Raw genomic sequence first — 14,725 nt, 5'->3', positions numbered from 1 at the left:
ATTTTCACTATACTTCCGTGTATTCTGTGATTATAAATCAGAACGTGCTCACTGACGGACTCTCAGTTAATTCATTCTGCAACCAGCAGTAGACAATGTAACCCAGAGGCTATAGAAGGCAAACGCTTCAATTTTGTTGAAACCCAATTGTAAAAGAGATTTTCAGCCCAAAAGACATGTATTCAAGTGGAAAACAAAATATCCCAAAATCAATCTCACTATGGCTTAAAGGGGCTGTCCAGGACTATTTTATTTTTTTACTATGGGCCTAAAAACTAACAGGCAGGTAGTTGCTAACAGAGGCAACTACCTACCTGTTGTACCCGGCGCCGACTCACAATGGTCACCAGCCGCTCCTGACGGCGATTCAGCTGCTCCACATCAAGAGAGCGGCTCTTCCTCTTCCGCTCTGCTCTGTCGACAGGACCTGACTGCCAACGTCATGCTGATTGACAGCCGGCTCTCTGCAGTTAGGCAGCGGGGATCCAGCTGTCAATCATGATGTCAGCTGTAACACCCCATCAACAGAGGGGAAGAAAAGCCGCAGAATGTCTGTGCCGGCACAACAGGCAGATAGGCACATAGTAAAAAAAAAAATTAAATAGTCCTGGATAACCCCTTTAAGGGGGTTGTCCATGTTTGGGGACATTTTTCTTTTTACTAAATACACTAATAGCCCGGGTTCCCGAAACAAATAAGTTTCGGAAGCTAGAAAAGTATGCTCTACATAAGAAAAACTAACTCAAATTACCCATGTCTATTTATTTTCAGCCTTTTTACACGATAAACAACAAAGTTGTCATAATTAATAAATTAGTAAATGGCATTACGGAAAAACAAAAATGAAATTTAGAAGATTACAGAGACGTTCGCCAATTCAAAAACTGAATTGCCCAGGGCAGATCGCATGGAAATCTCTCTGTATTGGCATGCCTGATGGGGTTAAGTTATTTAAAAATTCAATAGGAAAATATTCCCTTTCATCGTCATCATCTCCAACAACAGAGTCATCGCTCCAACGTCAGCTGATGTTTTTCTCGGACTCACCTCAACATTAAGCTCTTTATGTAGTAAGAAGATGTATTTTGGGCTAAAATACATTTTTGCAGTTGGCTTTCATTAACATTTTTTACACATTTTGCCTTCTACAGACTCCATTTTGCACTTTTTATTGCTAGCTACAGAATGAGTTAACTGAGAATCAATCAGTGAGCTTGTCCTAATGGACTGACAGGAGTTCTAACTCTTTTACCTGTCTATTTTTGTGCTCCTCTCTTTAGATTTATGACTTGTCGACTACTGCACGTTGACAAGTGAAATCTTTATCAGCAGAGACATCAAGAGAAATTATAGGGAGGGGGTCTTTGTGTTTCTCCAGTACGTGGGGGCGGGCCTGTCTTTCTGCAGTACGCGGGGCGGGTCTTTGTCTTTCTGCAGTACGTGGGAGCAGGTCTTTGTCTTTCTGCAGTACGCGGGGGCAGGTCTTTGTCTTTCTGAGGTACGCGGGGGCAGATCTTTGTCTTTCTGCAGTATGCGGGGGCAGATCTTTGTCTTTCTGCAGTATGCGGGGGCAGGTCTTTGTCTTTCTGCAGTATGCGGGGGCAGGTCTTTGTCTTTCTGCAGTATGCGGGGGCAGATCTTTGTCTTTCTGCAGTATGCGGGGGCAGGTCTTTGTCTTTCTGCAGTATGCGGGGGCAGATCTTTGTCTTTCTGCAGTATGCGGGGGCAGGTCTTTGTCTTTCTGCAGTATGCGGGGGCAGATCTTTGTCTTTCTGCAGTACGCGGGGGCAGATCTTTGTCTTTCTGCAGTATGCGGGGGCAGATCTTTGTCTTTCTGCAGTATGTGGGGGCAGATCTTTGTCTTTCTGCAGTATGCGGGGCCAGGTCTTTGTCTTTCTGCAGTATGCGGGGGCAGATCTTTGTCTTTCTGCAGTACGCAGGGGCAGATCTTTGTCTTTATGCAGTATGCGGGGGCAGGTCTTTGTCTTTCAGCAGTACACGGGGCAGATCTTTGTCTTTCTGCAGTACGCGGTGGCAGGTCTTTGTGTTTGCAATACATGGGGGCGGGTGTTTGTCTTTCTGCAGTACGCGGGGGCGGGTCTGTCTTTCTGCAGTACACGGGGGAGGGTCTATCCTGTAGTACGCGGGGGCGGAGCTTTGTCTTTCTGCAGTATGCGGGGCAGATCTTTGTCTTTCTGCATTACGCGGGGGCAGGTCTTTGTCTTTCTGCAGTACGCGGGACGGGTCTTTCTCTTTCTGCAGTACGTGGGGGCAGGTCTTTGTCTTTCTGCAGTACGCGGGGGCAGATCTTTCTCTTTCTGCAGTACGTGGAGGCAGATCTTTGTCTTTCTACAGTACGCGGGGCGGATCTTTGTCTTTCTGCATTACGCGGAGGCAGGTCTTTGTCTTTCTGCAGTACGCAGGACGGGTCTTTCTGCAGTACGCGGGGGCAGGTCTTTGTCTTTCTGCAGTACGTGGGGGCAGGTCTTTGTCTTTCTGCAGTACGCGCGGGCAGATCTTTCTCTTTCTGCAGTACGTGGAGGCAGATCTTTGTCTTTCTACAGTACGCGGGGCGGATCTTTGTCTTTCTGCATTACGCGGGGGCAGGTCTTTGTCTTTCTGCAGTACGCGGGATGGGTCTTTCTCTTTCTGCAGTACGTGGGGGGCAGATCTTTGTCTTTCTACAGTATGCGGGGACAATATTTTATCAACAGTATGTGGTGTAAGGTCTTTGTCAGTCTACGATAGCAGGGGCAGGTATTTGTCTTTCCACAGTAAGTGGGAACGGATCTTTGTCTTTCTGCAGTATGCGAGGGCGGGTCTTTATTTCTGCACTATGCGGGGGCGGGTCTTTCTGCAGTATGCGGCGGCGGGTCTTTCTGCAGTATGTGGGGGCGGGTCTTTATTTCTGCAGTATGTAGGGGCGGGTCTTTCTTTCTGCAGTACGTGGGCCTTTGTATTTCTTCAGTAAGCATTGGCGGGTCATCATCATTAGCAAACAGGGGCGGGTCATTGTCGTTAGCAAGCAGGGGTGGGTCATTGTCTTTAGTAAGCAGGGGCAGGACTTTGTCTTTCTACAGTACGCGGGGGCAGTACTTTGTTGTCAACAGTAAGTAGGGGTGATACTTTCTCAACAGTAAGCGGCAGCAGGTCTTTGTCGTTCTACAGCAGGGGTCTCAAACTTGGCTGGGTATATGGGCCACATAGAAAAAAATTTGAATTGAAGGACCACATTCTTTGCAGGACGAGATGGATATTTTTAGTGATACCATATTATTTTTTCTATACACTTTTGGATTATTTTTGGCTTTTTATTTTATTCTTTTAAATGGCATTCATCATGGGTTATGGTAAGTTTTGTAGCTCTGGTCATTACAGGTGTGACGATAACAAACGTGCAATTTTTTTGTTTACTTTAGTTTATACATAAAACAGAATTTTTAGTGTCAAAAATATTATTTCATACTTTTTAATTTTTACAATTTTTATTTCCTGTTTGTGTCCCCTAATTAGCCACACCCAGTAATTTTGTCTTACATTTAGTACCATATAGTAATTCTGACCAACATCTTATAACAATGTCCCCTTCTTACAGTAACGTGCCCATCCTGGTCAGCAGTTTGTAGTAATGTCCGCATCTTATTTAGTTTACTCATTTATATAACGCCATTAATTCCACAGCGCTTTACAGACATTATGGGCACTGTCCCCATTGAGCCTCACAGTCTACATTCCCTATCAGGATGTCTTTGTAGTGTGGGAGGAAACCGGAGAACCCGGAGGAAACCCACGAAACACAGGGAGAACATACAAACTCCTAGCAGATGTTGTTTGAACCCAGAACTGCAAAGTAACAGTGCTAACCACTGAGCCACCGTGCTGCCCACCTTATATTAATGTCATCCCATCCTGGTCCCAATCTTATAGTAATATCCCCATTCTGGTCAGCATACACATTTAAAAAAATCCATCTCACCTGCAGAATTGGTGACTTGTTTCTATTATATATTTTCTCTGATTGTTCCTCCCCTGATTTTGGCTCCCACTCCTGAGAAAAAATACTGACCAAATATTGGCAGCCTAATAGTGATCCTAGTTGGTGCCTGGTGGTTCAGTAGGGTCATGTAGGATTGTGGCTTTACCTCTTTAATTTGACTGTAGAATTTCGGGATAGCAGACTGAGAACAAGGACATCCAGAAATGCAGATTAGACACCAGCCCAGAACAGACTAATTCACTTTACATCCTTAATTTTATTGTAAAAGAACAGTATGTACCAAATTAATAGAAAAAAAAGCAACTTTTATACCAACATCCAAAAATACATACTTTTTTTTTTTTTTTACATAAAATGGGACTTTTGACTTTAAATGCTAGAAAAATGCTTAGTGCTCTTTTAATAAAAATGTTTTGCTCTGAAAATTTGTGACAAATTGACATAACGGACTGTGATAAATCAAGAGTGAAAGCAAAAAGGGAAATTGAAAGGGCATCTCCTTTGGTGCTCCTGACAGCATCCCCCTCCGCAGGTTCGAATCTGACGGTAGGAGATGCAGTCGGTGCCATTATTGAAGAGGCAGAAGTAGAAAGCTGAAGCCTCTGCTGTAACCCTGCTGGAACGGATCGGCAGTGCACATGCCTGACAGCGGCTCCATTCGTTCTCTATGGGGCGGCTGAGCGCTGTACTTTGCAGCCCCATAGGGAATGAAGGGAGCGGAGGTTGAACATGTAAAATTTCTTATGCTTTCCGTAATGAAATATAGGGTAGTGTTCTCCAACTTGTGGATCTCTAGCTGCTGCAAAACTACAGCTCCCACTATGCCAGAACATGCTGGGGATTGTAGTTTTGCAACCACCAAAGGTTGTTTTGCTGTAGAATATGAAACCTGTCGAAAGGAAATCTGACAATATCACTGAAGGTAAAGGCAGAAATGTCTGTGCAGTGCAAAAGGGGTCCGCAGTCACCCGCAGTCTGTGTGTTCATAAACGCAGATGCTTCCATCCTTTCGTCCGGCAAGTAACCATGAAGACCCTCGACCCCATCGTACCAGACACCAGGGTGTATCGCAGTCTGGAGGGAGCACAGCAGAGCAATGGCTGTTAGATAAATCCCAGAGTGCGATGCTTCCACACGACAAGACGGCTGCTGCCGTTTGTTTCTTCACATCTCCTTCCAGGAATCTAGATCCGAAACAAAGGCAAGTTATTCAGCATTAGATAATGCAAGGAACAGGACCAATATCTATGGCCGAAAGCAGCATCCGATAGCAACCCATCCCATCTCCGCCAGTCCATTGATTTCACATGACAACCCCTTTAAGAGGTCAGTGCTGCGGCTCCTTTACGCTCAGGACTGGGCTACAAGGAGCTACAACTCATCCTGCAAAGAACAAGTCATCATAAGGGTGTGACATCCGTGTTGGTGCCTGCCATCTCTGTTTGACGCCTTTGTTGCGAGTGACGTGGCACAGCGGTGGTCCTGTGTACGTCTTTGGGACAAGTGGATGAGGCTAGTAGCTTGGGAGTTAACTCCTGGTTTGTGCTGGTTCCTCGCTGTTAGCCCTGGCTGGGGTTGCTGGCTATTTAAGCTCCTGGATTTCTCTTTCTGCTGACAGTTATAAGCTCTGCTTCACCTGGTAAACACGTTGGCCTGTTGGTGCCGTGCTGCGGCTCCTTTACACTCAGGATTGGGGGGAGGCGTCAGATCTACGCGATCAGAAAGTCACAGTGACATGCCCCCACTTTCTGAGATGGGCATACGCCTTTATTGAAAAGAACGGTTACATGATACAGTGTGATAAGTATTATTACCTACTACTGATTCTGTCCGGCAACGTATAGGCCATGATAAGAGCGCTCGCTCCTCCATGGGGATTGGTGGCGAGGAGTTTGAATCCACAGCTCCCGTTGATCTCACAGGGTTTGTTCAGCGAGCTGCCAACGACGAAAAATAACAACCCCTTGCATGGAAATGAAGAACAAATATGTTAAATAATAATAAAAATAAACCAAGTAAAATATTCCATTCAAATGCCCTCTTACATCCTTACGTAAGCATGCGTCACAGTCAGGGTGTTTGTACATTGAGTAGGCTCAGGACCTGCACCCGCTCCTCACCGGGCAAATGCCGACTGCCTGTGACAGCAGTGACCAGAGCTAGCTCCAATTGCAGCTGTTTAACCATTTAAATGCACCTATCAATCAATGACGGTGACGTTTAAATGGCAGGACTGCTGGTTTGCTCATGTATAAGCTTTTAATGCTGCCATAGTGGTCCTCATATAAGGCCTAACACGTGGCTGGACTTATAGAATCATAGAATGTTAGAGTTGGAGGGGACCTCCTGGGTCATCTGGTGCAACCCCCTGCTCAAAGCAGGATTCACTAAATCATCTCAGACAGACTTCATAGGAAGGCGTCAATTTAACTATATTCTGCAACACAGCAGTATATAATATAAGTGAGTAAATGATCGCAGGTTCCAGTCTTAAAATATAGCGTAAAAAAAATAGTTTAGAAAAGAAAAAATACAGAACTTTACATTTCCAATTTAAAAAAATAAAATAAACATATTTGGTATCATTCTATCTGTAAAAGACCGATCTATAAAACTATGTAAACGGTACATTAAACGTGAAATTAAAAAAAAAAAAAAAAAAAAAAAAATCGAACAATCAGATTTCCAAAACTACAACTCGTCCTGCAAAGAACAAGTCATCATATGGGTGTGACATTCGTGTCGGTGCCTGCCATCTTTGATGCCTTTCCTGCGAGTGACGTGGCACAGCGGTGGTCCTGTGTCCGTCTTTGGGACAAGTGGATGAGGCTAGTAGCTTGGGAGTTAACTCCTGGTTCGTGTTGGTTAGCCCTGGCTGGGGTTGCTGGCTATTTAAGCTCCTGGATTTCTCTTCCCGCTACCAGTTATAAGCTCTGCTTCACCAGGTAAACACGTTGGCCCGTATTCTGACTACCCCTTTGTCTGACGTTTCTGCTCCTGTTCCGGACCTTCTGGTTTTGACATGGATTCCCATCTTTTATCTGCCGGCTCCACAGACCACGTTACTAAGTCTGGTGCCCATGAGTCAGAAAAATAAAAAAGTTATGGCTATTGGAAGAAGAGGAAGGGAAAACCAAAATTACGTTTTTTTTCTTAATATGTAAATGAGCTGTTAAGATCTATGTCTGGCCGATAGATCTTAAAAGCTCATTTACATATTAAGAAAAATGTGGATTTCTCTGGAATAAGACATCAGATCGCAGATATTAATGTATCATTTTATTCAGCTTCCTATGACCTACATGTCCATATAGATGACTTAGGGTCGATCCTACTGACAGATAACCTTTAAATGTATTTCACAGGTAGCGCTATTGGTTTGGATAAAATCACAGGTTACCGTGACCCTCACCAGAAAATCTTTAACGAGACCTAGTTATAGTGTTACGTTTGTGACCTGAATTGATTTTGTAACACTGAGTTGATCATTATCGTTCATTAACCCCTTTAATGACCAGCCAACTTTTTTTCTTTTACCTCTCCTCTTTCCACAAACCTTCATTTTTCAATTTATTTTAATATGGAATAAATTTTAATATTTTTTACCGCATAGAGTACTGTGTAGTTTATATAATTTTGCAATGCAAAAAAAAAAATGCAATTTTTCATTTAGATTTTTTACACCAAATAAGACTGCTGAATGAATTCTCCAGGTTTCTAAGGTTGTGTGGATACGTAATATATGGAGGTTTCTTGTTATATATATGTAATAAAATGTATTTCATATAACACAAAAACAGATTTATTTTCATAGTTTTAATCAGAGACTTTTTAATTTTTATTACTTTTTTTTTGCAGCTGTCTTATACATGTTGTTATAAATTTTTTTTACATATTTTACATAGGTGAAAAAAAAGTCTCTGGTCCATCAAGTTCAACCTTTCTCCATTCATTATTTGTCCAACAAGAGATCTTAAAAGATTTCCAGTGAATATTTTTCTTTTATGTTATTTTTATTTTCCTCTGTAACTGAGGCATCCATAGGTGAACCAGTTACAGGGGAAACAACTTCCTTCTGTCCCCAGGCACCACTGGCAGAGCTGATCTGGGTCGGCCAAGACCCAGAAGTTTTGCTATACCAGCAAATGTGATCACCAGGCCCTACAGAAAGGACTAGCACTGTTGATGCTTCTGCTCACTGTATGGCGCTTAGTGAGCGCCATGTATGTAGCGATCAACAGACAACAAAGAAGCGGTAATAAGGGGCCAGAGACTGGATCTGCTCCTGTTATATTTCAGGAACTTTAACCCCTAACAATGGCACGGGGTAAAAAAACAAGAACAAGTTCCGTAATTTTTCGCTGCAACCAGGTTAAAAGTGAATAAAATATGGTATAAAACAATAGAAAAAAATAAAGAGACAGAGTTCTCACCGAGTCAGATGTCGCACTTATACAAGTGAGGTCAGAACAGATGTTTCCTATGTAAAATGTTCCCAGGAGATGTCCGCTCACTGAATTCCTGCATCACACAATAAGGAAAGTGCCAGTATTACCTAATGCGGCATTGGCACGCATGAACATCACTGCGTCCACTCACACGTGGGACACAGGACCCCCTGATATACAAAATGATGGGGGTCCTAGTAGTCAGATAACCACCGATCATACTTTTATTATCTACCCTAAGGATAAGGGAATTATGTTTTCGATGGGAATAACCCATTTTATTGACACCAAATTAACAGGTTTTCTAGATCAACAGGTGATGGATTAGTGGAATTCTATATCTTTACACACTGGTCTCACCAGAGAACTAGATTGTTGTCCACAGTAGATCCGACCAGAGCGTCCCTCTCGCCGTCCACTTCTGAGAAGGCTACAACGCTGTCTTTAGGGGCCACTAGAGTATGGGAACCAGCCACACTGCGAAACAAGAGAGCGCACATTACAGTCCACTAAATCCAAACTTATCTGAAACTTCTCTATCTGTATAGTTTTATGTGGATTGTTTGTTAAAGGGAACTTGTCCACCGATTCATGCATACAGCTTGAAGAACAGGCCAAAGACTATGCGTATAGCATGAAGAACAGGCTAAGGACTATGCATATAGCTTGAAGAATCGGCTAAGGACCATGCATATAGCTTGAAGAACAGGCCAAGAACCATGCGTATAGGTTGAAGAACAGGCCAAGGACCATTCGTATAGCGTGAAGAACCGGCTAAGGACCATAGCCTGAAGTGAAACTAGTCCAGCTTCTCTCAGCTCTGCTCCAGGTAATTAATAGGTCTCCGTCTTAACAGACCTGTCAATCAGCTAGCGCCTGGTTGGGAGAAGCCAGCAAGAGGGGTGCAGGATCGGATATTCCAACTATATTTCTTAGAAACCCTGCCACGTTTCAGAAAAAATTATACCTGGCAGCGATTGTGAAGCCTGGCTGATTCCTGCTCCTAAGCAGTTTGGGCAGCAGGAATCAGGTGATTGGTTCCCATTAATCCAAGTCCTAATATCACTAGATTATAAAACTTTTAATGTAATTACTTCCAGACTATACAGTTATCTCCTCACCTTCCGTTTTCTGCCAGCTGCCACAGCTCCACCACCTGACTGCCTCCTTCTCCGCTGGTGGTGACCAAACGATGCCGGGAGAGACCCTGGGAAGTCTTGATGAGCCCATGTTTGACCAACTGTTTCTCCCAAGTAAGAAGCTCTGGATTTGAAGTCAGCGCCCTGTGCAAAATAAAAGCACTTGTAAGAAAACATAATATATGTGGCATAGAGCCGCACTATATTATGTGGAAAAGTGAAAGATGCGATACGCTCGGCTCCACGCTGCTCTGGAAGAAACAGTACAAAATTTACATTTTCTACATTTTTTAACAGCCCCGTTAAAGGGAATCTGTCACCCCCTGGGCGATATCAGACCTCTACTATGGGCCATACAGGTAAGTATAGATTTACTTTTCTATCACCTGTATGCCCATAGTAGAGGTCTGATATCGACTAGGGGGGTGACACATTCCCTTTAAATTTGGGTTTAGTGGTTCTTTGGTTCTGCCTCTTACCATGTGCCTCAGTTCTTTTACTTACCAGATCTCCATAATTTCGACATTTCCCAGAGCCACGCACACGAGGTTCTTCTCTTGGAACAATGGAAGAATTTGGATGACAGGTATCTACAATGAGAAGAAAAGCAAATATGAGTTATGGCAAAAGTGCAGAGGAGTTTTCAGTGGTTGACGGCTGCCGTCATCCTCTCACCTCTGGAAAATTCCAGTTGTGAACGCATTTCCATTTGCAAACTTCTTGGGGTCTCCAAAGGCGAACAGAATATTCACTAGCCGATACAATGCAGAGGTCTATACGTCCAGGGAAATCCCACCAAAGAGAACACAGATCTACAGGAGGTCCTCCATCGCACGCGTCCTGCAAACATAGAAGCTATCGTTCATCATCTTCCTCCTACCTATATATCTGTCAGATAGATATAAAATAGATAAGACAAATATGCTCAAAACTAGAGATATTCTGACCTTAATTTCGGAGATAAGAAGTAGATGGTCGCCTCCCATCATTCCCTCCTCATCACATTGATCCAATCTGTTTGCACTTTCCTGGAAACAATAACTTGCTTTGTTAGAGCTCATGAGTACTGTGTATCCATCGATGGGTCGTCAACAGAACTTACTTCATATTCTTGAAGATGAGTTTTCTTCACCGCAGATTCCTGAGTGTCGCCCCCCGGTGGAGGAAGTGATAAATTCCTGAACTGATGGGCAGCGTCGTTGTCCTTTGCCACCAATTCATCCACATTGTTAAATGGAGGGAACGATATTGTTCTTGGTGACGTCTGCTCACAAGGAGCAAGAGACGAAAAAGCAGCTGGGGTGAAACCCAACATGGGCAGGCCGGGGGTGCATCCTGAAAATACGCTCTCCGTGTGAGGATCTGCCGGGACAGAGCACATGGAGGTCGACAGGACAATGTTACAGGTGTCTTCTTTAGCAGAACCAAGGACGCTGAGCGGTGGCTTTGTCTCTAAGCAGGAGTTCATATCTACAGCAGGCTCCATGTTTGTGCCCAAGACGACAACATCTTGCACTGAAGTAGAAGCCTCAAGATCTAAGGATTCATAAGGAGCTTGTAAGACAGGCTCGGACACCTGCGCACTAGAATAAGTGGGTTTCCAAACTGCAGTATGTTGGGGGGCATCATAAAAGACCTGCTGGAGGGAACGGGTGACTGGAGAACCATGTGTGACAGTCCCATTAGTCTCTTTTGAGAGCGAGCACTGAACACCTTCTGGTTCCTCCTTAGAAATAGAAGTCTGAGATGCCGTCCGGCCACGTTGAGCAGCTGATACCTTGTCACGTAACGTGGTTTGGCTGCTGTCAAGAAATGAATTGTCGTTTGCTTTGCCGAGTTCTGCCAGTTTTGGAGATGCAGACGGGCAGACCCCCGCTGGTCCATGTAGCAGTGTCGGGTTGTCACAGTCTGGCACTGTCGGGTTGTCGATGCTGTCGGCCCGTTTATAGTATTTCTGCTGTTTACTTGGATCAGTGACAAATCGCTCCAGGAGATTAATGGATTTCAGCTTCTTGAGTTTAAGGAGTCCGAAGTCTTCATCAGGCAAATGGAAATCTGTGATGTCTGAATGGCGCAAGAGAAGGAGCAGGTTAGGCCTGCTGCCGAAAAGACGAAAGGGTGAACCTTCAGAAAAAAGAAGAGGAACGCCATTATCAGGCATGCAGATGTAAAAATATCAGCACCTTCCTAGTTCATCCCATTACATGTAGATCATTTTGTAATTACAGATCCTGACTTATATTTTGTATTATACTCCAGAGCTGCGCTCACTATTCTTCTGGTGGAGTCACTGTGTGCATACATTACATTACTGATCCTGAGTTACATCCTGTATTATACTCCAGAGCTGCACTCACTATTCTGCTGGTGCAGTCACTGTGTGCATACATTACATTACTGATCCTGAGTTACATCCTGTATTATACTTCAGAGCTGCACTCACTATTCTGTTGGTGCAGTCACTGTGTACATACATTACATTACTGATCCTGAGTTACATCCTGTAGATCTTTTTATTATAATAATGAAAAACATAACAATAATAATAACAGAAACATAACAAAATTAATAACCACAAAATAAACAATGTAATGAGACTGGTCCAGCCGCTCACTCTCTCCTCACACACATATTATACACTAGATGGTGGCCCGATTCTAACGCATCGGGTATTCTAGAATATGTATGCGGCCGACCGGGCGCAATCAGCAGAGCGGTGTTTACATTTGGCGCCAAAATCACTGATTGGTCGTGGTCGGCGGCCGCAACCAATCAGCAAATCGTATTAGTGAGGACCGGGGAGCGGCGCTGCCTGTGCGGGTACTTCGGCTGCGAGCAGCTGGGAGATGACCGGCTGCTCGCAGCAGAAGTATCCGGACCGGCGGCACCGCTCCCCGGTCCTCCCTTCACACTTGCCGACGGGAGATCAGCGGCCTTGGCCGCTGATCTCCCGACGGTAGCCGCAAGGAGGTCAGCGGCGCCGCCGGTCTGGGTACTTCTGCTGCGAGCAGCATCGCCGCTGACCTCCGTGCGGCAGATGAGCCGCTAACGGCCGCCATCTTTTTCTGAAATCCCGCGTAGCTGATTGGCCGAGTCCGGACCAATCAGCGAGGCGGGATTTCCTGGACAGAAGGACAGACAGACGGGATAAGACGATTATATATATTAGATATATACAGAATAACAACTACTTACACTATGACATCTGGTCCGGTTACCAAACAAAATAATAACAATATAATAAGTAGGGCTGAGCGAGTATGTTCTGTCCGAGTATGCTCCTGCCGAGCTCCGAGTATTTACAGCTGCTCGGTGATAAGGTTGAATCGCTCCCGTGTGCATGATTTGCAACTGTTTGGCAGCTTTATTACATGTGAGGAATGTGTAAGAAATAGACATTCCTCCCATGTAGTAAAACTGTGAAACAGTCGCAAATCATGCACACGGGAGCGATTCAACCATATCACCGAGCAGCTGTAAATACTCGGAGCTCGGCCCGAGCATACTCGGCGAAAGGGTTAATAGAACATACTCGCTCAACACTAATAATAAGTAAAATAAACAATAGCCGACAAAAATATATACAAACTAATACATACATATACATTTATATATATATATATATATATATATATACACAGTACAGACCAAAAGTTTGGACACACCTCATTTAAAGATTTTTCTGTATTTTCTCGACTATGAAAATTGTACATTCACACTGAAGGCATCAAAACTATGAATTAACACATGTGGAATTATATACTTAACAAAAAAGTGTGAAACAACTGAAAATATGTCTTATATTCTAGGTTCTTCAAAGTAGCCACCTTTTGCTTTGATGACTGCTTTGCACACTCTTGGCATTCTCTTGATGAGCTTCAAGAGGTAGTCACCGGAAATGGTCTTCCAACAATCTTGAAGGAGTTCCCAGAGATGCTTAGCACTTGTTGGCCCTTTTGCCTTCACTCTGCGGTCGAGCTCACCCCAAACCATCTCGATTGGGTTCAGGTCTGGTGACTGTGGAGGCCAGGTCATCTGGCGTAGCACCCCATCACTCTCCTTCTTGGTCAAATGGCCCTTACACAGCCTGGAGGTGTGTTTGGGGTCATTGTCCTGTTGAAAAATAAATGATGGTCCAACTAAATGCAAACTGGATGGAATAGCATGCCGCTGCAAGATGCTGTGGTAGCCATGCTGGTTCAGTATGCCTTCAATTTTGAATAAATCCCCAACAGTGTCACCAGCAAAGCACCCCTACACCATCACACCTCCTCCTCCATGCTTCACGGTGGGAACCAGGCATGTAGAGTTCATCCATTCACCTTTTCTGCATTGCACAAAGACACAGTGGTTGGAACCAAAGATCTCAAATTTGGACTCATCAGACCAAAGCACAGATTTCCACTGGTCTAATGTCCATTCCTTGTGTTCTTTAGCCCAAACAAGTCTCTTCTGCTTGTTGCCTGTCCTTAGCAGTGGTTTCCTAGCAGCTATTTTACCATGAAGGCCTGCTGCATAAAGTCTCCTCTTAACAGTTGTTGTAGAGATGTGTCTACTGCTAGAACTCTGTGTGGCATTGACCTGGTCTCTAATCTGAGCTGCTGTTAACCTGCGATTTCTGAGGCTGGTGGCTCGGATAAACTTATCCTCAGAAGCAGAGGTGACTCTTGGTCTTCCTTTCCTGGGGCGGTCCTCATGTGAGCCAGTTTCTTTGTAGCGCTTGATGGTTTTTGCAACTGCACCTCGGGACACTTTCAAAGTTTTCCCAATTTTTCGCACTGACTGACCTTCATTTCTTAAAGTAATGATGGCCACTCGTTTTTCTTTACTTAACTGCTTTTCTAACAGTCTATTCAGTAGGACTATCAGCTGTGTATCCACCAGACTTCTGCACAAAACAACTGATGGTCCCAACCCCATTTATAAGGCAAGAAATCCCACTTACTAAACCTGACAGGGCACACCTGTGAAGTGAAAACCATTTCCGGTGACTACCTCTTGAAGCTCATCAAGAGAATGCCAAGAGTGTGCAAAGCAGTCATCAAAGCAAAAGGTGGCTACTTTGAAGAACCTAGAATATAAGACATATTTTCAGTTGTTTCACACTTTTTTGTTAAGCATATAATTCCACGTGTTAATTC

At 44.1% G+C, this 14,725-nt stretch overlaps 1 protein-coding gene across 1 annotated transcript in view; it reads right to left on the bottom strand.

Moving 5' to 3' along the window:
* Window positions 1-4,296: 4,296 nt before the first annotated feature.
* PALB2 (partner and localizer of BRCA2) overlaps window positions 4,297-14,725 on the bottom strand; it is a 40,719-nt gene continuing 30,290 nt past the window's right edge. Inside the window, exons 6-14 of the mRNA XM_073648306.1 lie at window positions 10,687-11,708; window positions 10,532-10,612; window positions 10,260-10,424; window positions 10,089-10,174; window positions 9,567-9,728; window positions 8,806-8,922; window positions 8,431-8,518; window positions 5,812-5,960; window positions 4,297-5,181 (exon numbers count right to left, since the gene is read on the bottom strand). Of these exons, the coding sequence (XP_073504407.1) occupies window positions 4,962-5,181; window positions 5,812-5,960; window positions 8,431-8,518; window positions 8,806-8,922; window positions 9,567-9,728; window positions 10,089-10,174; window positions 10,260-10,424; window positions 10,532-10,612; window positions 10,687-11,708 (2,090 nt within the window). The 3' untranslated portion in view covers window positions 4,297-4,961. The remainder of the gene's footprint in view (window positions 5,182-5,811; window positions 5,961-8,430; window positions 8,519-8,805; window positions 8,923-9,566; window positions 9,729-10,088; window positions 10,175-10,259; window positions 10,425-10,531; window positions 10,613-10,686; window positions 11,709-14,725) is intronic.

Source organism: Phyllobates terribilis, unplaced genomic scaffold (genome assembly GCF_046119375.1).
Source record: "Phyllobates terribilis strain yellow unplaced genomic scaffold, ASM4611937v1 Scaffold_9__5_contigs__length_417890890, whole genome shotgun sequence".
NCBI lineage: Eukaryota > Metazoa > Chordata > Amphibia > Anura > Dendrobatidae > Phyllobates > Phyllobates terribilis.
Note: the sequence above shows the minus strand (reverse complement) of the source record. Positions and strands in the feature narration are given on the sequence as shown.